Raw genomic sequence first — 25,508 nt, forward strand, 5'->3', positions numbered from 1 at the left:
GTTCAAATTTTATTTCATCTTTTCAGATTTATACCAAAGAGCCACGTCATAATTAGGTTCAGAGTAAATAGGCAGCAGTACGAAAGATGAAAACTACGCGTATAAACGATTTTGAACTGGATGTGACGTAGTGTGGAGGCATATTAGCTTGAACGCTACTCATATACGTACTCTTGTTGAAAAGAAGTTATTAATGTTTCATTATGACCACTCATAAAAATTATTTGTTTAATGGTAAAACCACCCCCTTCATAAGTAAGTGAACTAGTGAGATTCGGTTCGAATAAGGAAACTCACAAAGAACTACTACAGACCTACAGATATATTACGTACCTTTTCGAAAACGTACATAATGTGACAATGATTGATATTTTTAGGTAAGCGGGCCCCCTGTGAAAAATTCGAGCGCTTTTTCGGAAAGTCCCTAACAAATTGCAAAGGGATTATCATTATTTGCGCTAACGTATATGTCCCTCAACCGACGATAAAAAATTTGGTTTTATAAAGAAAAGGTCTCACAATAAATTTCTTTTCTTTTTCCCCATGTACATTTCTTTTAGTGTCAAATGAAGTTACACGTGTATAACGAGAGACGTTGTTACATAGATCGTGGTGGGGGTCAGTGGAAACCAGGTGAAAATGACCCCAAAAAAATGGTTTGGGGGGGGGGGTGAGGGACTTATGAGTGCTGCCGGATATAGACCAGTACAACGTGCCGAAAGTTGGTTACAGGGGTGACAGTGTACAGTTTCATATTTGGGTGTTTAAGACGGCCAGTCAAACCACCGACATTCCGAGCCGAAGTGTTACGAACAGGAGATAGGGAAGTTCACTCTTACTCAGGAGACACCCGGCGGGAGAGTGTGGGAAAGAAACGAACATGAGTGTGACGTGACGCAGTGACAGGACGGACGGACAGTGGACAAAATTATTGTAGTGCGACGACGACCAAACGTGCCACCCAGTCGCCCTATAGTTGTTTGTGGTAGTTATGTAATAGGGTCCGACAGTGCCACGTATGATAATCGGGGTTGCAGACGACAGTAAGTTCCGTATGGCGAGAAGAGGGCGGATATAGGAGAGTGTTGTCCGAAGCGACGTGATGGCGTCGGAGTGGCGGCGGCTAGCGTGAGCCGGATGTGGTGCCTGGGCGTAAATCTGTGACGCTGAGAGAGCAGTTTGGAACCAGGCGCGTGGCTGGGTGGTGTGCTTAGGGCGGGTTGACTGGGACGCGACTGGAGTGGGGGTCCGTTGTACCCCGGTCTTCCGCGAGCTCTTGGGGTCGACGCCGTCCCGACCTCGGCTGGGGTTATCCTGTCGTCACGACCTATCTCGACCGCGGCCTCTGTTTTAATCTCGTCTGGCGACCCCTTCCTCCGCCTCGTCCGTTCACATCGTAGGTCCCTCCCCAGCTCCGGGCGCTTCCGTTCTTGAAATGTCTTATCTTCCGAGTCTTCCGGTCTCTATATGGTCTGCTTATGGTCTCCTCGACCTTCTCCTTGCCTTCGTCCGCCTCTCTTCTTCTTCCTTCCTCCTTCTCCTTTCTCTGCTGTGTGTCTCTCCTGCGGGTCGCGACCTCGACGTGGGTGTCGTCCATATACCTTTCTGACATATCCATATCGCCGTAGTATTACTCCAAAGATTACCGATCTACCGTTGTCCGGTAGACCTGTCCGTCCGATTGTTCCTCCCGTCCGCCTCGACGACAACCGGAGGAGGCAGGCGGGAGACCGTAATTGGTGTAGATAGCTTGTTATCCAGGGAACCTCTTGTCTACTACCCAACTCACTATCGTTGTATGTCTCTCTTGGAGGTGAGTTCTCTTCTGTGGTATTGCTTCTGGACTAGCTGCTACTCGCACCTCCCGAGGAGAGGCAGGTGTCTCTCGCGGGGAGGACGGTGCGCTCTGAGGGGCGTTCTGCAGGTGGCTGGGGAGGGTCATGCTCTGTCGAGGAGGGCGCGACAGGGGGCTCAGAGTCTCTCTGGAGGGTGGGGGGACCTCGGACCCTGACCCCCCCCTTCTTCCACCTGTAGCACGTCCGTCGACAAGTTACGTCTTCGACGACGAACTGCGTCTCCGCCGACGAGCGAGCGACGACGAACGACGTCGCCCCCCACCCCCAAGTGCGACTTTCGGACGGAAGGTCTCTCGTCGGACACCGGCGTCGGACGACGTCGGGGAGTGTTGGAGGGGAGCCCGGTGACAGTGGAGGCAGTCATACAAAAATGTAGTGGATGTCTCTTCATATAATTATCCGGTGACCCTCCGAGAGGGAAGTGTTTCCCCCTTATACCATGTCTCTATCCACCTCAAATTGTACACAACCTTCTGACCTATCTGCCAGTAAAGGTCGAAACTCCTACAGTTAATTGAATCATGTAATGATAGACATATAATGTAATGTCTCGCTGTTTCTTATAACCTGTATGTCCCTTTTCTTACCACTCAGTCTTATCTTAATATAGTAGATAGTCGTGCTGTGTGTCTAGGTGTGTGTGTGTGTGTCGTCGGTGTGTGTGTGTGTCGGTGGTGTGTGTGGTGTGTCGCTGTCCACTCACACATACGCTCGCGTGCTGTAAATTGAGATGACAACGACGAATTGTGTTAATTCGGTTTTAGTTCCAAGTCGAAGTCCCTCTTGTCTACTTATTTATCGTGCGAACTTCATTATATTTCCCGAGCAGACCTGTTACCTCCACCTTTGCTTATGGCTAAATTGTTCTATTTTTTTTTTTTTTCCTATCCCCCTGTGTGCCTTGGCTACGTCTCAGATTCTTTTTTCTTTTAAAGAATTTAAAGTAAAACGGTGTGGGTTACTGATATTTAAATTATAATTTTGTGGGTGAAATATTCTTCTTAGGCTAGACATTATTTCAACTTAGTACATTAAGTCTCTTTGGCTGACCCTGAACAAACCAATCCAAAGTAATGTAAAAAAAGGCAAGTCATTGTGCAACAGTGACATGCATAAGAATAAGTTTAACATCAATACAATGCAGGAGGAGAGCTTAAAAAAAAAAGAAAATTGTAGCAAAGTACTAAAAAAACAAAAAAAACACCCACAGTGACTGGAGGGAAATTAAAGGAGGCAGCAGAGTGATGAGTGGGGGCTTCTTGAGGATGGACCAACTCCTTTTGCCGCTGAGATGCAGAAGTTGATCCACAGATGAGGATCGGGGGTGTAGACGACCAACTCATGGCAGAGAAGTGAAGTCTTGGTCAGGAGGTCCACTGTTCTTCTTGTCAATTTTTGAAAGGAAAGGCCATAGTATACAGTGCTATTGTCTTTGTAAATGTATTCCAAAGTGATATGCTATAGGACACAAGGCTGAGTGTTTGTATATAGCAAATGTAAATAACTTGAAATTTTAAGACCGTTTAATGAGTGCTGGTGGTGTTGGATGATTTGTACTTTCACACCAATCCACAGACCATAATAATGGCACTCCCAATCACCCATTTCAATAAAACTGTACAGTGAGAGAGCGCATCATTGTAAAAAATCTAATCTTTATTTAAGTTTTCATGACTCCAAAAGATGGATGCACACAAGAAAAAGCTGGGGTACAATTTAAAGTGCAAGAAGATATGATTAGTGATCAGCAATAAGGAAGATTGCCTTTATCATAGTAGAGTAAAATGAAACAAACAGGAATATACAATCAAAAATCATTCAGTTATCAGCTTTTTTCAGTAAAAAAGTGTTGAGATAAATACACATGGAAACAGTTCATTCCGCATTTCCTTTGTTATGCTTGATTTTCTTCCCCTTGAAGAGCTGTAAACAGACAAAAATGAATCCATGCCAGTTCAAGGCAACCACATTATTCTGCGTTAGGTCACGCGGAAACCAAAACCCAAGCACGCTCACACATTAGGAGTAAATAGTAGTAGCTATTGCACATACAGGAATTTAAGCCAAATACTCATAATTGAAACACTATATCAGAGGGAAGTGCTCCGGCTGTCCTCTGTAACTTTGATTACATCCACCCCCAGAGATCAGGACAAACACTGACGACAAGAGCTACAACAGTGAGATATCGAGTGGTGCAGGGATGACGTATTTACCCGGAAGTAAGCAGCGCATGGGTTCCCTCGACAAAAAAGCAACGGGGTATCTCCATAGGATTTTGGAAAATAGCACGAAATAAGGTCTGTGGAAACGAACCCGTTTGATAAATGCACGTTTTGTTCAGCTGGATAATCTCCACATGTCTACCCTACTTTTATAATTTTCGAATCATAAATCTAATCACCAGAAGCAAAATGCTAAAGTTATGCTATAAACGAACTACAGCTGAGTACAGCAGGGTCGCACGACTTCAACGTCACACCAACTTAAGATCGATATTCAGAAACACATATTCAAAATGGTGCAAGTTGAAGCGTTTGGTTTAACAGTTTGCAGGAAGCAGGTATTTGCTTTCAAGCAGAACAGGGCAAACAAACTTAGCGGGAGTGTTTACGTGTTCGGCGTAATGAGGTACAACATCCTCGACAACTTCTGTAGTCCTATTCACTTGTTAACAACTATCGTTTTTCAGACACGTAAAATCTTAAAAAAATCTCCAGTGGGGTCACTGCTGATGTATTTAATGTCGTAGAACAAAACGGGATCAGTCTCTTAAATTTGTGTCAACCACAGACCTTATTTCCAGCTATTTTCCAAAATCCTATGGCGAAATCCCATTGGCTCTGAGACGAGGGTAACATGCCAACTCACTTCCGGGTTCCCGGACTTGTCACTGCACCACTCTATTATGGGATGATGGAGCCGGGCCGGGGGGGGGGAAGTTAAGGGTCATTACTTGGGCTGTTAAGGAGATGATGAACTATACATTACCTGCAAAAGAGTTCTCAGTCCTTTCACAGATCGCAGAATAGTAGGGAGGCTGGACGTCCTCTGGGTTTTCTTCGGCTTGCTGCAAAGTGCTCTGGGCAGACGAAGGGTCCGGGGCTTCCTCGGGCCCCGGCACACCCCTGCTGGTTTTCTCAGCGGGCTCAGCAGAATCTGATTCCTGCTTCCCACAATCGATGTACTGATGTTCTGCGAAGCATGGCGGCGTGTGAGGTTGCGGGATCAGACACGGCTCCTTGGCCTCCTCGGACAGCTCCTCCAGGGAGAAGATGCCGGGGCTCCTGGCGCAGCTCTCCCCTGTGGACTGGGCGTTGGAAGCCGTGGTCATGGTGTCGAAGCCGTATGATGCTAACGATGTAGCGGAAGGTGGGGTGGTGTCTTCACCTGCACGAGCCTCCTCCGTGTCAGCCTCCTCTCCCTCTTCCACGGTGGACAGGCAGCGCTGGGATGGAGATTGGCTGTTGAAGGTGATGTGCTGGCTGACCATCGTCGTCTCCAAGGAATCATCCAACTGAGCCTCTCCCTCCGTGTCGCTGGCCTCGTCTTCTGTTACCGAGGTGGAGGAGGGGTTGGAGGTGGGGGAAGTTGCAGGGCCTCCCAGCACTTCTTCAGCGGGCAGCGTCGTCTCCAAGGAATCATCCAACTGAGCCTCTCCCTCCGTGTTGTTGGCCTCGTCTTCTGTTACCGAGGTGGGGGAGGGGTTGTTGGTGGGGGAAGTTGGAGGGCCTCCCAGGACTTCGTCAGCGGGCAGCATCTCGGCCTCCTCGTGGTCCAGCTCAGGCTGTGGGGAGAGTGCCGGTGCATGCACATCTTCAGCCTTCCCATCTCGATTGTAGTCGCAGAGCTCCTCGGGGGTGCTGGTCTCACTGCTCAGGGTGCTTGACAGAGACATGGGGGGTGCAGAGAGAAGAACCGGGGCCAGGGTCTGCATTGGAGCTAGATCTTGTGGCTCATCTTTGACGGAGGACTGATTGGGAGCTTCTTGGTTTTCAGGAACCAAAGGAGCAGAGCCGAGTTCCAACCAAGCTGAGGCCTGAGTCGGGGTCTCAGGGTCTGCATGCCAGGGGTCAACGAAGGGGTTTGGTTGTTCCCACTGAGCAGCGGGGGCGGAGGGGACCTGAGGACGGGGAGGCGGGGGCTCGGCCACTCTGTTCAGGTTGTCCAGCCTTTCATCTTCAGCAAAGTCATCTTCATCCGCATTCCCATAGCTTTCCAGCCCGCTCTCTGTCACGCCCTCACTTGCCATTTCCACATCTTCGTCCTCCTCCTCTTCATCATTCGCGTCGTTATCATGCCGGAGTCTCTGCGGCTCGTCGGCCCGCTCCGAGCCCACGTCCATGTCACACACCCGGTCGTCGTCAAAGTCATCGTCCTCATCGAAGTCATTAGCCGGTATGTCGGGGACCTTCTCAAAGTCAGGTGACCCCGCTGAGGCCCCTTCCATGTCGATGGCTCCCTTCAGACTGCCGTCCCCCAGGTCGTCCATGCTTTCGGTGCCTTCCAGGACCCCGGGGGCGCTCAGCTCCGACGCCCCCTGCTGGCTACCGCTCACCTCCTCAGAGTCGAGCTCAGAAAACAGGGCGCCACCGGCCTTCCAGGCAGACCCTCCGACGGGTCCTGCCGAGCCGGGACGAGACTCCTCTGTGGGCTGCGTGGTTCCACTCATCTCAGACACAGAAACCAGCTGGCTCCCCTCCCTCTCCTCCTCCTCCTCCTCATCCTCTTCCTCATTTAGATTGGTGGGAGGAACTTTCAGAGAGAGGGAATTTGCTGCTGCTGCTGCTGCTGGGAGGGCTTTAGACGTGGAGGGGGTTTGGTAACCAGGCTCCTCAGTGTAATCTGGGGGACAGGCCACTGGTGGTAATGCAGGCTCGGCTGGGGCAGGGGTCTGTTCCTGCGTTGTTGGTGATAAAGCACTGCTCTCGTTCTCCATCAGAAGTGTGGGTGTTTGTGGTAAGGGTGGGTTGAAGGGGGTTCGTGGAGGAGAGGAGGCAGCTTCCTGTCTTACAGCAGTCTCTTGTGGCACCACGTCCTGTGTAGTACTCTGGGACAAGACAGGGGGAGTCTCCACTGCTGCACCTGCACCACCGGCAGCCCTCTGTGCTCCGGCAGCAGCTTTGAGAATACCGGAAACACCGGCCTTCTTTGTGGCAGTGAAAGGAAGGACAGCCTGAGTGGGTTTGGTTCTGCGTTTTGCCTGAGGAGTGCTGCTGTTTGCAGGTCTGTTGGCTGGAGACGCAGGTGGGGATCGTCCAAAAGACTGTTTGTTTTGGGCCAGGGACAGAACCGAAGTTACAGGTTTCTTGGTGGGAGTAGATTTTGCAGGAGCTTTGGTCTGTGACACCTTGGGGTCTGCTGCCTTGGTTGTTGTGGAACATTTGGAGGCAGTGTTGAGATTTACGGGGGCTGTGGGGCGAGGGTTTTTCTTGGCATCAGCGGCTGTCGTAGCTGCTAGAGGTTTATTTGCAACTGTAGCAGAAGTTGGGCGACTGACATCTAGTGCAAAGATAAACAACAAACGTCAATTCACCAAATCTGTCAAAAATAAGCATTTTGTACTTTACCCCTGAGGCTAATCACCCACATTTTAAGACACATTAAAACCCTCAAATCCATCACAGTTATGTAAGCAACCTGAATATAACACGGCTTCAGAACAAGGCGTAACTCCTGACCTTTCTTAGCAGCTACAGTTCTGGGAGGCTGTGCTGCGGTGGTCCTGCCAGTAGGGGGGGCTGTGTTGACTCTAGAGGCAGCGGTTCTGGCAGCTGCAGTGGTGGAGGGCTTCAGTGCAGCTGTTGTGGGCCTGGATGTGGTGGATGCAGGTCGAGATGTTGAGGGAGCTGTAGTCGGCCTGGAAGAAGACCACAAAAGATATGTTAACAAATGCTGAAGGATAAAAAAGGAACAAAAACAAGCTGAAGCAGCTTCATCTCTGCAGTCGATTCTCTTTGTTGGCATTGATCCAAACATGAAATCTGATGCCCCGCCTCTACATGCATAAATTAATGACCTGTTCTGCTGTAAACCACAAAGGCAATTTCCACAATAGGAACCCATTAACAGAGCACCATCAATCTATGACCACACTTTTATGCCTCCTTCATTATCTGCTCACTTCCAAAAGGCTAGGCTGTAATGAGAAAGAGGATTACAGGGGGAAAAGATGAAATATGGAAAACTTGAATTGGAGCAAAGGAAAAAGGTAATGCAGAGGTAGGAGATGAGAACTGGGGCAGCGAAAGTAACAGATCAGAGAGGGGGAAAATGCTGTGTGATGAGTGATCGCATAGACAGCAAAATAACAAGGAGGAGGAAACGAAGAGGGGAAGATAATAGCTAAGGACATCTAGAGCAGGGAAGAAAACTGCCTTAAAACCATTCCTGCTTTAAGCTCCTGGTCTAAGAAGGAGCTCTTATGTGACACTGCATTAATCTACTCAATCACTACAACCGGGGCCAAACATTCCTTTCCCCACTTTCTCGGGCTTCAATTATGCTCCTCTCCTCAATGTTGAAGTGTGCCCTTCCATTGGTGCAGACACACTGTGGGCAACTTCAAAATCCTACTTAACATTTGTATATGTGTCAAAAACAGGCAACTAGGTCTTGAATCAGTAAGTTCAAAGTTTTCCAGGGCCTGAAAAAGAAACCAGACCTCAATTTGATCAGTGACCATGATATGAGGAGCTGTAACCTACATAGAGGTTTGAATATTGCTTATGCTGTGCTATTCTGGGCTCTGTAAAATCTCCACACAAAACATTCGTCTTGTCAGGCTCCGAGAACTTGCTGCATTGGCCAACCTACAAACAAAGTCAGCCGGTTAAACGAGCGAGTCGTCAGCTGCAGGCGGTTCTGGTATTCATCTCTACACTTTAACCCTGGTGTGCAAAGAAACAATTCAAAACCTCAGTACTGTACATCATTTGTACAACATCGATGAACTTTTACAACAATCAAAAATGTACGGTAATCGCTTTAAAAACTATGTGACCCCACTAGCAATTACAACAATGTCTTCTGTTGGACTTGGTCTGCCGACATGAGCGCCGACTTTGAAGACTTCAAGCAGAGCAGCATAGCATGCCTGCACACAGATGCCGCTCCCACATTACAATAAGCATTACAAAGACCATTTGTTTCCCGAGGATCAGACGTCCACTGGACAGACAAAGACTCAGTGCGGAATTGGAATTGGATGCCCTTAGACAGAAGTTAGGGTAATGTGAAGTGTAGCCAAAACTCAGAGATGAAATCTGTAAATGTCGGGTAATGATAAACAAAGAAAAATAAAAATAAAAATACATGCTGTTAAACGGCAAAAAGGCCACAAGTCTGAACTTTTGAGCAGAAAAATAAAAATCGTAGGCAAGATCAAAAAGGTGCAGTAAATGAGGCCTTTTTTCATATCTACTCCTGGATACAAGCAAAATAGGAATTGACAGCAGAAATGAAAGAAGAGATGATTGAATGAATGCATTTCTCCTAGGAAAGAGTGAGTGATACTGAAGGATGAAATTAGACCAGGACACAGAAAGTGAGATAAGAGTTAAGGGATGGGAATAAGGAGGGTAAGGGGGGGCCACGGAGACACAATAACCCCATCCATTGTTTTATGACGAGTAGTAACTCATGAAACGGTTTGATCCAGAGGAGACGGACAAACCCAGTAAAGCCTGTGCGTGGGTGGTGGTGGTTCTGTTGGTGTTTTAGTATGGATTATACTTCCTGCCAACAGAGGGTTCAAATCAATACAAATGGCAGTCCAAAGAGAGGATTAGAGGCACTCCACAGCCATCTACAAGTTAATGACCAAACACAGGGTGCTCTTGAGGACAAAGGTCAGCAAAGGGACAAGTAACTGATCCTCTTTTGTTTTTACAGACAAATCACAAATGTTTATGGCGGATGCAAAAAAAAAAAACACACCCATACTGAGCAGCTGCAACATCGGTTTGGCCAAAGAGTAAACATGAGCTAGGGGCTTTTGTTAAGCCACACCTACCCAATCCATTCATGACTCCCTCATCATTTATAAAACAAGAAAAAGCTAGGAGGACGGATTACCTTGGCGTTTTGCTCTGGTAGATTAACATTTTTCAATTTTAATCAAGCCAAAAGGGACCAATAAGAGGGCTTGAGAGGGGGAACACTTTTATTCCTGCACAGTAAGCCCATCCTACGAAAAGAAAAATACAGTCTTAGTATTCATTTTTCTGTCCTTGACCCTTCTCTCCCCCTCCCTTCACCACTTCAAGGGTCCCCTCCAAGACAACAAATTGAAATGGAGCCGCTAACAATACCTTGTTTGGCTTGTACGCCGTCCAAAATCAGCTGCTTTACTCCTTACCGAGAGGAGCTCACATTCCCAGGGTTAGTGTGGGCCTACAGTTATCTCCTTGACAATTCAGAGTAGAGGCCTGAATCGGCTGAGTGAAAAGCTGTAATGAAAGTCTGCAGCCTAGCAAAAGTATGGCAGACACTGTTGGCTTTTATGAGGCCCTGGGCACCCGCTGTCACTGTGATGGATGCCATGGGCCTCTTCTGTTAGGACAGTAATCCAGCTCTGCACCAAGTCGGGGAGAAATGACAGTAACTCCAATGGGCTGGATAGAAATGACAGTAACTCCAATGGGCTGGATAGAAATGACAGTAACTCCAATGGGCTGGATGGAATTAAGGGGAGATGAGAGAGGGAGAAAACTGACAATAAAAGTGCAAAGAAAGTGTGTTGAGCAACAACGAGCCAAGGCCATAGCAATTCTTTACATTCAGTTTTCAATAACCATGGAACACTCAGTTTCTGAGAGACCACAAAGTATTCCCATTCCTAATCAGGAACCATTGAACATATCATTTTACAAATTGTTCATCAACACCGCTTTGCTTCTCAGGATACACAACAACACCCTGAAATGTACATGCTCAGTGTGCAGCTAAATGATGGAGCAAGAAATATGGGGACAGCTCGATGGAAGTAAGGTTAAGAAGGGCTGGAGGAGATCTTGGCCACATGCCCAGCACTGTACATGCACAGACGGCAGGGAGAGAAAATGTTTAAGAGAGGCGATAGAGAGAGGGGGTGGGGAGGACAAAGACTGATTGCTCAGTCAGTGCAAGGACATCATAACCCACCACTGGAGGAGAGGAGAGCAAAGCAGGTGCCAGATTCTACAACATTTGGCTTCTACTCCAGTTATTAAGGGTTCAAATCGACCACTGACACAGAAACATCCTCCTGACCTGAGAGTAGTTTGGCATGGGATGGGGGGGAGATGTTACATATCTGTGATAGGGAGGGAAAAGGACATTCTACTGCTAATGAAATTTTAAAAGAAAAAACACATGAATGTGTCATTCAGATGGATTCTGGGTGTGCACCTGCATGATAAACTCCAAAGGAACACAAATCAACCCACAGCTGAAACAGCTCTGCATACAGTCATGGGATGTTCAGCACAGATCCAGCATCTTACTCCCATTTCAATTGATCAAATCTTATAACCCCCCCCCACCCATACATTGGTACAAATCCTATTTCCTGGAGTTTATACCTAAACACAAGATCCTATTTGCCCATCACAAAAAACAATTATGGTTTTGTACATTCCTCCCCGTAGGCCAATGAATATTAATACTTAATGAGGAAGGCTTTATGTTGGCCCCAGGCAGTGTGTGCTGCTCGAATTTCAGTAGCATGTAGTGTTTCTTTATCGTTTACCTCAAGAGATTTCCATGAAAGAGAGTTTTAACTTGCAGATACTGGGCTTTTAAAAGTTAAGGATTGTTCCTGTGTGGCAGTTGGGGCAGCAATGACTGGCGTTTCAGCAATTTGAGAAGCAATTAGTCTGGGCTTGAATTAGAAAGAAGGCTGTAAAAAGTACAATTATAGGTTGTGCAGTACCTTTGTGGAAGCTGGTCATAAAAAACACTCCTTCTGTACTACGTCAAGACCTTAAAATGTGAAGGTACTATTTTTGCCGCAGTACTGCAGGTACCTGGGGGCTCAAGACCAATGGCCTCCCATTGTGCCAGGGAGTGGACCAAACAAAATATTTATGTGGTGCAGTTTACACCAGCCTATTTTCTCCATGATAATGCAACACACATCTATGTAGAGATTGGCAGGATGACAGCTGAGGTGTTCAAATGTAATCTATTCAAATTGAGATAAAATTAAATAATTACAACTAAACAAATTGAGCAAAATGAAATGGATGAAAAGCAATTATAACTTTAAATTCCTTACAAACGCATGCAAACTGGAACTTTAAAAAAGAGTGCACGTTGTAGTAGTGGGTTTATGTCTTGTTTGATTTTTCATTGTAGTATTGAATTGTGGATCATGGAATATCACTGGTATTGGCGACTTGATATCTAGTATAGCAACATCCCTGGTTGCAGCTCAATAATCTCTTACGGTAGTTTGGTAAATCCTTTAACTCCATTCCATTTCATGCGTTTCTCTAGATGGTCAGTGCTACCGCTGTCCGTGTCATGACTAATGCAAGCCGCTGCTTGAGCTGACATAAGGTCCATTGGTGTTACTGCCAGTGAGCCAGCACGAACACCGACTGCAAAGCACACCACTACTACTGTTGCTACACAAGGGATTGGACACGCCACTGACTTCACATGCAGGTGGCACGAAATGCAACGCGCCTCATCTGTCACAAGGGCAGACACTGCTGCTGTTCCGCTGTAGTCCTCTCTGTGTCTCAAGCTGAGAGGCGAGTGCCATGTCACGTTGATGGAAACAAGCCAGGAAACGGTCTCACCGGGATGTTGTGCTACTGTAATCAGACTCCAACACATGAAATGGCTCTACTGAGTATTCAGAGGCTGCCTTACGCCATCATTGTTTTAAGGCCTGGCTCAGGTTCAACTCTTTGTAAAACTTGAAAAAATACATAAAGGGAATGATTGCCTTTGACATTCTTCATTGACAATGGCTTCCACTAATTTTGTTCATCTTTGTGTGTATGAATTATACTTTTTGGATGAATTAGTAGAAAAAGAAAAAAACATTATCCAGTCTGATTGTAGCCAACGAGGGAGGCATTTCGCTTTTTTCTCATCTCTGTTGGGAATTGTATGCGTGGTGCCGCTCGGGCAGGATGTATTGATTGGGTATTGAGAGAGACGTGTTGTTAATGTTCCAGCGTACCGTAAATGAGCTCAGAAAGGATATGACAACATGATATGCGATCAGTGCATAGATTTGTATACTTGCCGATTCCCTATCCAGCATTTAAGGTTTGAGTATTACTTGAATATTGGAAGGATGGATCAGCATTTAATATTATAAGATAATAGAAGTGGGAAAAAAGGATAAAGATAAAAAGCATTGTTCTGTACAAGATAGGAAATTTGGAATAATATGTCATCAATATAACAAATTGGTGCCATCTTACATTAAAAAAAAGGCAGATATTTAATTTCTGACAGCAAAAGAGCATCATGAACCAGTGCTTCCTCAGCAAACTGAATGGCGCAGCACGTTGATTCTTTATTTGATTAGAGATCATTAAGAGGGACGACAAGGAGCGATAATCTTATCAAGCCTCTCAGTGCGGAACACAACATCCTGTGGAAAGACGTCGAGTCCTGTATAATACATCTGATGCTCTATCCACAGAGACAGATCACTTCATTTACTCAAATGCCTATCACTAATCTAATTCAAAACTTGTAATCACAATTTAAAAAAACATTTGAAGAAACCACCAGCTGATAATAGGCCTGTCGCGATAATCAATAAATTGACTTATCGTACGATAAATAAAAATGGACTCGATAACTTTTCTGAGCTCAATAAATTGCTGTTTACATGCGTGTTTGTTTACATAAGGATGTGACCAGCATTTTAGCCAGGCGCGCTGTGGCTGCCAGCCCGGCGCGCTGTGAGGGGCGGGGCTCACACACAGCCAATGACACAGCCAGGTCAGGACACTCCGCGTGCAGCAGTGTAGCAGCCAAATGAATAATATAGAAACAAGCAGGAGACAACGTGTGACTTACTCGAGGGGAATTTGAAGTTAAATGGAAGTGGTTGCAAAACCTAATACCACATCTCCGGTGTGGAAATACTTTGGATTCTTTATTCCTTCTGGATCCTTATTGTGCCCTCCAGTGTTACAGCTGAATCACAAGGCCTGTCGCGATAAGCAATTCCTTGACTTATCGTACAATAAATAAAAATAAACTCGATAACTTTTCTGACCTCGATACATTCCCATTTACATAAGGATGTGACCAGCATTTTAGCCAGGTGCGCTGTGAGGGGCGGGTTCACACACAGCCAGGTCAGGACACTCTGCGTGCAGCAGCGTAGCAGCCAAATAAATAATATAAAATAGAGACGAGCAGGAGACAACGTGTGACTTACTCGAGGGGAATTTGAAGTTAAATGAATTGGTTGCGAAACCTAACTCCATCTCCGGTGTGGGAATATTTTGGATTTAAGCCAAATCAACGAGGCGAACCTACGGACTTGAATGAGCCGGGTAGAAAAAAGGTAGATTCAAGCTAGCAATACCTTAAACTGCACCTGAAACACAACCACCCCATTCCCCCAGCTGGGAGCAAACACGGCAGCTGGAGAGCCCCCACCTTCCCGACAGTTTGCAATCAAAGATGCATTTGCCCAACAATGCAAACATGTTGTTCCCTGCTCGAAATCTTTGAAATGCAGATTTGAATATGGCCTGTTGAGGCATCTGGGTCTTTGTATGGCCAGTGGACTGTACACCTGACTGTTGTTTTAAGGAGGATAGATAGATAGATAGATAGATATAGAGAGCTCTGTTTTCCAGCCAGAGTCTATTTAATTGATTGTGTTTTTTTAATTAATTTGTTATAATTAAATGTATTTGTTTTATTTATTATATATCATTTATATATTTGAATATTATTTCACATTTCATTTGCAATGTTCAATACAAAGTTCTGTTTGAAAGGATGTACTTGAATTATTATTATATATTATCATTATCTCAGTGGTCTAAAATGGTCTTACAACGATGCCGACAATATTATCACTTATCGCAATAATTTCCGGGAAAATGTATCGTCCAACAAAATTAATTATCGTGACAGACCTAGCTAATAATATCTTACATTTGATCAAGTTGAAAGTCTTTACTAACAAGAGCTTTATTGTCCAAATTGCGCTTAATCAACCGGGCCAACAATGAAAACTATGACAGCGAGAAATGGTCATTTGATAGGAGCACTTAGAGAAAGTTTAGTCCAACTGCAGCCCTCTCTTTCCACACCAGCAGCTCAGTATGAGGGATTATGAGTCCAGTCAATAGGACCCTGCCCTGGGGAGGTGGGGCTGCTTTCTGCCAGGGGGTCTGTTTGGGACAAAGCGGTAGTTCTTCAGTATCGCTGCCTCTCTTAAGGCCCTCTGTCTCAGGTTATTCCTGCTAACATGACTCACACTCATGAAGCGTAATCTGACTCAATAACAGCCCAAAGACCACAATGGACATGGTTCTGCGCTGCTCTCTTTCAGGGCATCACCATAGACAAAGTCGCCCTGTCATCCAGTTTGTAGGGGATTAAAAAGTGTAGATCTCACAGGAGGGGGAAGATAAGTGTGAATGACTGAAACATTGCAGAGCGTGAAGAAAGAGAGGGGAAGTGTTATTGTAAGTAAATGTAAGTTCCCAACCGCATAACTTTATTCTAATGTCCGTGTTAGAGCGCTCTTAGGAGGCTGCACCATTGGCCGTAATTACACTTCATCACACCTGCTGCCCGTTTGTAATAAAACTGCATACCTTGTTGTCTTTGAAACTGCCGAGGCGACTGGTTTCGTTGTTGCACCAACAGCTTTTGACGTGGTTGAAGTGCTGGGTTTTGAGGCAGTGGAGGCCGCTGCTCTGCTGGCAGGAGCTACAAAAAACATGGAAGAACATAAAATGAGTTTGCAGAGAAAGCCAAAAAAGCTGTAGAAAATATTGGTAAAGAATACTACACCCCCAGGAATGATCTTTTGTATATCAATAAATCACCTAGTGTTACCTTGACTTCTTGAAAAGAAACTCAATAATCTGACCAAATGATTGAGGAACTCTAGTAAAAGAGTCTCACCCTTGCCAGTAATGTTAATTGCGAAGTATTATAATGTTTTTATTTAATGAGTTTTGTGAGAGTTAATAAACAAAGCCATCAAGCCTTTAATTCATTTTTGGTTTCTTTATTCGCCGTGGAAGCATGCGAGACAAGTATTATTCATTTGATTTCAGTTGTCCGTATGTCAGTCAGACTAACCTGTGGTCTTGGGTCTCGCGCCAGTCTCAGCTACTGGTCTCTTCTTAGGAATGCCATTCACGGTGGTTGGTTTGGTGCCATTTGTTGCTGTGGACGCAGCAGCGGAGGTAGACCTAGCTGTTCCTACAGGCTTCTTGTCTGGGACTCTAGATAGGGTCTTGACCGTGGAAGAAGCTGCTGCCCCCACAGGTCGTTTAGGTACGCCCCCCGCTGCTGATGCTGTTTGTTTTATAGTTGCCGTTTTCTTGGCTGCAGCTGCAGAGACATTCGCAGAGGACTTGACGTCAATCAAAGTGCGGTGCGAGGAAGTGCCCGGCCTTGATCCAGAGGGTCCTGCAGATTTGGCTGCGGGCTGTGTTTTGGTTGAAACACCTTTTGGTTTAACTTTGGAGTCTGTTGCCACTGGCTTGCCGTTGCCCTTGGGAATGGTTTCAGGGGCTTCATCAATGGCCGCTTCCTCTGGTTGCGATGGGGCTTCCTCGGTTGTGTTGTCCTGCAATGAGGAGGGCTCTGCTACTGCTGCATCTTCAGTGGGCTCCGTGGTCTCCATGGTCTCCATGGTATCCCCATCCGGTTTCATTCCCCCCCCTCGTAAAAATAAATAAAAGGTGTGGACGCTGACGTTGCTGCTTACAAAGTCCAGGGGCCCACACACACACACTTCTTGATTGGTCACTTTCTCTCACACTGGGATATCCTGTTGAAGAAAAAGACATATCACAACCATGTTCACTCATAAATTCAAATAAACATATTACTGTCAGCCGAAGGAAGTGCCATGTCTGGCTAAGGGCCTCCAAGGAGTTGGGAGAGTTTAAAAAACAGGAAGTGAGCAGCGAGACATGCCAATGTAAAAGTGACTATGCTGCACATCTAAGAGAACTACCACAGTCATAATGCATCACAATGCGTGAGGTTAATAAATAAAATGAGGAATCTGTATCAAAATACCACAATACAAGGAACTGGATTGTTAAGCTGAACATTTATGGGGCAGAAAAATAAACTGATGACTGCTCCTAATGGCTTCCAGCATCTTGAATTAAAAAGGAAAAAACTGTGGTTTGGACCGCTGAAAGCCAAGAGGGGGCTCCTGACATGACACAGCCCACAGAGAGTGAGGGGAGGGAGGAGGCCGAGCACTAAATGGCCCACTGGTCAGCCATTGTTTCTCTCCCTGTTAAGCAGATGCAGTTCGTAACTGTCACATCGGATTTCGCTCGCTTCACCAAGTTTTATGTGCTTGGAGATTCCTTAATTGACAGTACTAAAGAAAAATTGAAGTTATTGTAGAGAGTAGAGAAAACTGTGATGGCAAGATTTAGAGCAAGTAGATACATATAGGACCTGAACTCATTAACTTCAGTCGATTCTTGTCTTGCCGGACAGAGCTCTTCCCAGATTCATTTTGAGTTTATTTCCCCCTCATCCATTACTCTCTATTCCTTAACCTCTGACCACAGAAGCTTCTCCCCACCCCCTCCTGATTACCTCTCTTCTTCCCTATAGCCACTTGTTCCTCCCCTCCTCCCACTGCCAAAAGATCTGCTTCCAGGAAATGGCTACACATGGTCTAGCCAGTAAAAGCTCTGAATGGCAAAGAAACAGAGGCGTAAGAGATGGATTGAGGAGGAAATCAAAACAGAGTGAGTGGGAAAGTTAAAGAGAAAATAAATAATAGAAATTGACAGAGTAATGGACCAGAACAAAAGGAAGTGAGAGTAAAAGAGAATAGGTTTTTCCTACCATACAAGAATGGCAAGAGTCATGATGATACTGAAAAAACCGAGAGCAATTCAGAGAGAAAGCCGACTCAGCCCTAACAGAGCAAACGAATAAGAAGGTCATGACCGTAGACGATACGTTATATTTTCAAGCCATTAGGCAGATGACTAAAAACATCTTGGAAAAAGTTCCAATGAGTAACCTTTTCCACAGACATGAGATACCGAGTGCATTTATACAGCCTCAGTGAGTCTATACACAAATTGCCTCAAGGAAAAATAATCTGTTTTATTTATCTCCAACAAAGCATTTCCCAAAGACATTTTAGAATGCATTCTTTTAAAGAAGTCCAAAGGTCAGAACGTTTGTTTCACCGCTAGTTATACATTAACATACGAGGTAACGCAATACTTTGGCCCCTTTCCCAGATCCAAAAAAATCTTGCTACTCTTTCACTTATGTTTGAGGTAAAGAGATCTCTGTACATTTAACTCTAGGTACAGTGGGTAACTATAATGACTCATCAATCAAAAGAGAAGTGCATGTATTGACCACTTGAGAAATAATTATTGCTGCTGAGCACTGATTGCACCTCCTGACTACACACACACACTAACTGAAATCCCCCTAAACTCAACTATCCTTCCCTTTCGTGCAGCCATGGAAAAGTTACCACTTGGTGCAAGTCTAGAATTGTTTCCTGCTGCTCTCTTCTGTTGTACTCCGGTCTCTGTATACGAATCTCACACAGAAAGGAAGCCGAGTCGAGCACAGTAACCTCTCTACCAACACAAAATGTGAAGCTTTGAGTCAATTAGATAATTTTCAGAGCTTTTGGGAGGGACAGTGTTGCACATATTAAATCCCATGTCATCACTCCATTCATATTAACGGGAAGCAATTAGCAAATTGGGAACATCAAAAAGGTTAGGGATGTGGCTCCTCAATTGTCCTGCTAGATTTCAAGCTTAACGAGTTGGTACATTCGCGTAAAATGTTTTTACATCAAGTCAGATTTTCTTTTTCCAGAAACTCGAAGGGACACCTCGTCAATAAAAGCCAGTTTATTATTTAAGAAGGATATGATCCAAACGGAATTTGACCGACACTGAAGAGCCTGGCATGGTTTGCCAGTCCAGCTACCAATACTAGGGGATTAGCAGATAGCATCACAGCCCTCATGTGATGACCCCCTTCTGGGCAAGTAAAGCCATCATGTCTAACCAGCTGACACCGTGTGACGCAGCACCGAGGGCAAGTCAATGGATCATTAAAATCCCATCCACACGTACCCACAGATAAGGGATGTTTTACTAAATTAAAGTCAGACTGCTCTGCAGAGCTGGTTCTTGTGTTCTATCCACCAGACCACACTTACTGTTTAATGAAAAAGGGGTCGACCGATTATCGGCCTGGCAGATTATCGGGGCCGATATTCCGCATTTGACCGATTATCGGTATCGGCCTTTTTTTAAATCAAATTGCCGATAAAACTTTGGCTCTGATGCGGCCGTTTCTCTGGCTGCAGTCACCACTCTCTTTACACGAGCAATGTCCCGCCAACAGCGCTATCTGATAGGCTATTACTGAAGTGTCAATCAACACTGAAGATTTTCCGGGCGGGAGCCAGCCAGAGAGGCGGGCAGGCAGGTGCGAAGAACACAGACAGAGGCAAGCAGCAGCGCTGAGCGGCAGAGCCATACATGTGTTTCCAAGGTAAATCAGTTGAAAGCCGAAGTTCAATAAACATCCCAATCCCCTATGCTGAAGTTGCAAAAACACCACGATCTTATGATCCAATTCTATCAGTTTCCCAGTTACACAGGGACGCGGGAAGTCAGTCAGAGTTGGGGGTGCGTGCAGCGTGTCGCAGCGGAGTAACTGGTGCGGAGGGGGGGCTGCGAGTGGAGCCTCGCAGTTTTTCAGGTTGATATGTGAAGCTCATTAGCTATCCAACATGTATCTAGCAAATGTTTAGCAACATATTAGAAGTGAAGCTACTAGACTAACGTTAGGTCTACTGTAATAGCCTCACTTTTAATAGCTTGCAAAACATTAGCTAGCATTAGTGTTTTACAGTTGCTAGCAGCTTATTGGGATGTTATGCTAGATAGACAGGCAATGTTTTGATATAATAAATAAAGCATTATTGTTAGTTAAGCATGTCAGCCTGCAGCCCCACTTTTAACTCCGCTCTCTCTAACTCATTGCAGATGGCTGCACTAAAAAAAAGGAAACTAGTTGTAAGATGTTTAAAAGTTAATTGAACATAATATATGCTTAAATGCATTTCAAAGAAGTTGTTGGAGTTTGTGTTATTCTGCATTTTGGCACCAAGATTTTACAGCAAATGTATATCGGTTCCAAATATCGGTTATCGGTCTCCTGGATTACTAATAATCGGTATCGGCCTTGAAAAAGCAATATCGGTCGATCCCTAAATAATATCTGGCATTTTGGGATTCCCCAAGTGTTTCACACCTAGCTGAGAGCATGTTAAATCTGAGCACTCCTGTTCAATGTTAAAAACTTAACATAAACACATTATTGGTCAAGATGAAGAGCCTCGTGCATTTTGATTACAAATAAAGAAAATCTCTATTGTGCCATTCTCTCGGTTCTAATTTGCATAATAAATCCTAGTTCAATGAAGATTTAAACCATATTCAGGCTCTCTTTCTATCTAGTGCCACATGGATAAGATGACAATTAGCCTAATACCCCTTGTGACAATAACAATGTGTTGCAACTTGCAAGTATTGTGTTGATGCAGACAAAGAACCAAAGGGTGAAAAGACTGCAGCAGTTGAGTCCAGGCGGGAGAAGAGTGCATAAACACAGCTATCACTTTGTAAGCTTGTTAGAGGGAGTCTGTCTAGACACAGAAAATACATAGATGCCATTTACATTCCACTTGTTAAAGATTTATGGTCTTTGTTGTCATTAAATCCAACTCCTGACCTCTGTCTTGAGGCGGTTTAATTACATCTGTCCTTCCCCATCTCTCAGTCTCTGGCTGTACTCGTCCAGACATTACAAGTGGTGCCTGACAAAATGGGTCATTTTTAATACCATGTCTAATACAAGCAGAGGGGGATTTAGCTGTGAGAGGATGGCAGGGGATTGGAATGCATTGAGCAGACTGCTGGAGGTGGTGGTGGGGGGGGGGCTGTGGATACTGATGCTGGGGCTTAATGTCATCTGTAGATTTACCACAGACTGCAGTCATAGTGTTGTAAAACAGCAAAGAGATATCACACATTACAACTGTAAAAGATTGATTGCGTGTCAAAACGCAAGTAGTGAGGGAAATCTAGGAACAGCCATCTTAAATCATCATTTTCCTTTGTGCCCTCCAGTGTTGCAGCTGAATCAGAATCAATTTAGATTACCACCAAAAGTTTGAACACAAATGTATTGGTAAATTAAAAAACATATTCCCATGTAAAATAAAAAAGGCATTTAAGTTGCGCAACCCATAGATTGTGCTTTAGATTTTATTTTATATGACTTGCAATTCATTTTTAAAAACCATATTCGACCCATGCAATGAATCATGATACTTTGATTATCTATTAATCAAAACGATGAATCGTCCATCAAGGAATTTTTTCTGATTATCTGATAACACATTCTTTAGATGCAGCCATCTAGCTTGGCCTCTTCAGTTGCCTGATTTTGAGTTTCTACTTTAAGATCCGAGTCATGCAGCATCTGCTCCAAGGTGATTAATGGCAGAAAGTGAATGCCTGAAAGCAGCAGCAGTATCAAGAGCACATCTGACCCATCCACATTCCAGCTCTGCTGACTTCCTCAAGACTCCTCAGGGCTACAGTGACAGCTGGACGTGTGTGTCAGTGTGTGTAAGAGTAGGGAGTGAAAGGGTCATAGGGTCTAATGAATGCGTGTGTTGTGTGTAAATAAGATGGGGCAGTGTTTAACAAGTGTGAGCAAAGCATGTGTAGGATGAAAGTGTGCATCATGTGAAAAGGCCATTTGCACAAATTTACATGCAGACAAAAAAAAAAAAAAAAAATTGAATCCAGCAGCCCACCACTTCCTGCCTTCTTCCAATACCACAGACACACTTAATTCGTCATCTCAACGTTCCTCAAGAACCACACCTTTAGACATTTTAAACAAACAAGGCTGGTCTGGTGAACTTGACCATGGGGACAGGGAGTGTTTGGCAAATATTGTATGCAAGGGGGAATATGACAAGTGACTACAAAGGAGATATGAAGCCCATCTGCATTTGCTTAGTGTGTGTTTTCTGGACATGTACGCAACAGAAATGCAGGCAGTTTTTAGTCTGAGGGGAGACAAAAACAAATTTTAACAAAATGTAAAGTAAGGAGAAGCTGCGTTTATGAAGTGTTATAAAGAGAGAAAAAATATGTGCGACGGTGTTTTGGAAAGGAAGGGACTTTCCTTACTCAGGGCTCAAGCTTCAGTCTTGGAACAGTTGATCAGATGCAGGGAAACTAAACTCTGATTCCCGTCTTCTACCACCACACCACCACTCCAAAAACCATTAAACTTTACAAGTCTCCTATAACCTATGAAGAATCCTAAAGCCAATTTAGTTAAAAGTAGGATGGTGAATCAGTCAGCAGTCCTTTACACACACACGCAGCCTCCCATTCCTCTAACCATACAAGGCAGCGGCGCTGTGTTACCAAGTGTTTAGTTCACACACACCGAGTGACAAAAGAGAAATTCAATCTGCTTTTGGAACACGCACACATGTGTCTCAAAGCATGCTGGCAGGAATGGCAGAGTGCAACAGAGCCAAGAATGTGTGATTATGCAGCCCTACAGCAAAGTGCTAAAGAGTTTCCTCCATCTCCGCACACCACGAGTCTTTGCAGCTCTCCCTCGTTCTGACAGACAGACATCCATCATGTGCCCTTGGATGGTACTTCAAAAACAAGGCCATGTTTTTACCTTGTTCCTCTCTTGAATAAGGGTGACTACGCGCACTGGCTCATAGCAGTATAACAATGTGTGACTCATTCAGGTTTAATGAAGTCAGTTAAAAGCAGGTTAAGGACAGGAATGCATTATTCAAAGCAGGCAGTGCAAAACAAGAATGCACTACGTGCTCCAAAGAACTATGATAATGCAGTTTTATTAATCTATGATGCAAAAATGTCATGTTTTATCTTAATCACAAGAAACAGCTGCACCATTGTATTCAGTAAGTATCTTCACCAGACAGTTCTGATTGCACTCATTTATCTCAAAAGGGATTCAAATCTGCTTACGTCGCTGAAAGGTTAGGTATAGTACATTTTTACATAAATTAAATGACAGTTTGCTTACAAATTATTAAGATCTTCAAATATAACAAACAGCTCAATGCCTATTTTCAAGAAAACAATATAATACAGGATTTAATTAAACACAATATATTTTCATTCCCAACTCAGTTAGGGAATGATGCAGAGCTTCTGTAACAGATGAGGTTTAGACCTTGTTTGGATTAACACATTAAATAGTGATGCAGCTTGCCATCATGTGAGCGATGGAAGTAACTTTGTGCTTAAAGCTCAGGGTATCTTATGTAGAGCTGTCTTCTCTCCAGCACAGCACTCCAACATGATGCTGAGAGTTGCTCCAAGTTAGAAACAACCAATAAACATAAAGCCAATGAAGCAGCTACTATATGAGTACGTGCAACACAGCCAGCGGATTATTGACTTCTGGCACAGATCCTGATGGCACTGAAGAGCACATGTGTGTGTAAATGGAAATTCCATGCATCTATGAAGTTCATCTGTCGAACAGTTCATAGGTTATCTAGAAGTCATATGACAAACATAAACTGAATCTGCTGTTTGGTATTAAAGACGTTTTACTCATCCGAGCAAATTATTTTTAGGTTTTGAGTAGTGCATCTGCTAGGGTTAACTTATGTCATACATCTCTGTATATACATCTCAAACATGTGCATTGTGATGAACGGTGGAAAAAAGGTCCTTGACAATAAGCCATAAAAGTATCAGCTGTCCAGAACATTAAACCTGACATCACTCAACCTGTTGTGCTACAGTGACAACACATGGCTGAAAAGAGACACTGGAGATGACTGTCAACATTACAGCAGCCATTAATCACGAGATGCATTCCTCAGCACACCGCCCGATGGACGAGAAAACACAGAGCAAAACAAAACTCATTACTTGTGGGGCACTGAAGGGATCATATCCAAGAAGAGGCTTGAATTCATTCTTACAGTCTCTCAACAATGTGCCATCAAATCCATCTTGTGTAGGGAGTAGGAACAATAAGACAAGGTAACATTATACGGCATGAGGAGGAGGGAGAATGAGCTTTTAACTAATGTCACGGCTGTAAAAAGAACTGTCCATCTCAAGAAATCAATATTTAAACAAAGATTTTTAAGAATAACTACGGGCCAAAACAATAGACAACATACATTTAACCATCTGATTAATTATACAGATTTAACAAGCTTTGCAATATTGTTTGGTGGATCATTGGCTTTTGTTCTGATACAACAGGGGTAATGCATTTAGGACGCATCGCTCGAAAGGAAGCACAACATTAATTATCCATTTCTGATACAGGATGCTTTCATGCTACCTTAAAAAAGCATCACCAAAGCACTTTAAATACAATAAACTGATTTGAGCAGCAGTGGGTGGTGAAACCAAAAAAACAACACTCACTTCAGAAAATCATCAAGAAGAAAAAAGGCACTTCATGAACCTTGTTATCGAAAGAAAGAAAAACATTAAACCCTGATTTTACAAAACAACTCCCTTTTTTGTCCAAATAACAAGACAGTGTGGAGGAGGTGTTGACAAGCCCTACTTCACCATGTGTTCATGTCAAGACTGCAGCTGACCGATGACTGCTTGCTCTGAGTAATCTCACGTGTTGTCCAAAGTGTCTGTCATTCCCTTACTGAGCAGTTACTTATCCAAAAGTATAGGGCGTAGGTCCGTAGGACAACGATCACCACAATGTTTCACATCCCTACAAGCATGGGACAGAATAGTAAAAAGGCAAGCGATGTGCACCTTTGAGCACTGGAAAAAGCACTATATTAATATAATGTTTTATTATAGTCTTTAACAGTACCTTCAATTAGAGCCGATGAAATTAAAGTGCCATAAAAATTGCAGAGCTGTATAAAAAAATATTTCACTGACTGCACACTAAAAATTCTTACATCAGCTTTGAAAAAAAGCCAATGCCTTGTGAAGAAGAAAAAACACTTTCATCAAAAGAGGGGGGATGGGGTGGGTTGGGCCTGACGTTAAGCACGAGGCTTATTCTAATCAATTCCATACGGGACGCTAACATGTGCTAAGTGACTGTAAGCTACTCAATAAGGCCATTAGGAGCAGGTGGTTAAATGTGGCTACAAGTTAAATGGACTAAGCCAGCTAGCCTCTAAGGAAGTGGGCTACAGGCTACTGGCAGCGAGGGCTCTGAAGGCTGCTGCAGGGAAATAGGTTACAATCTGTTAGAAGGTGGCAGGGGTTTCAAAACACACTGGGCCAGACCCTGCTGCCAGCATGATAGGCTGACAGTGAGGTAGGGCTGCTCGATTATGGCAAAAATCATAATCTCGATTATTTGGGTCAATAATTGATATCACGATTA

The 25,508-nt window shown here is 44.4% G+C and overlaps 1 protein-coding gene across 1 annotated transcript in view; it reads right to left on the minus strand.

Annotated features, from left to right (window-relative positions):
- Positions 1-3,490: 3,490 nt before the first annotated feature.
- prr36a (proline rich 36a) overlaps positions 3,491-25,508 on the minus strand; it is a 28,613-nt gene continuing 6,595 nt past the window's right edge. Inside the window, exons 2-6 of the mRNA XM_010770244.1 lie at positions 16,146-16,842; positions 15,653-15,767; positions 7,538-7,716; positions 4,848-7,358; positions 3,491-3,779 (exon numbers count right to left, since the gene is read on the minus strand). Coding sequence (XP_010768546.1) covers positions 3,751-3,779; positions 4,848-7,358; positions 7,538-7,716; positions 15,653-15,767; positions 16,146-16,725 — 3,414 coding nt within the window. The 5' untranslated portion in view covers positions 16,726-16,842 and the 3' untranslated portion in view covers positions 3,491-3,750. The remainder of the gene's footprint in view (positions 3,780-4,847; positions 7,359-7,537; positions 7,717-15,652; positions 15,768-16,145; positions 16,843-25,508) is intronic.

Source organism: Notothenia coriiceps, unplaced genomic scaffold, assembly GCF_000735185.1.
Source record: "Notothenia coriiceps isolate Sejong01 unplaced genomic scaffold, NC01 NC01_scaffold00008638, whole genome shotgun sequence".
NCBI lineage: Eukaryota > Metazoa > Chordata > Actinopteri > Perciformes > Nototheniidae > Notothenia > Notothenia coriiceps.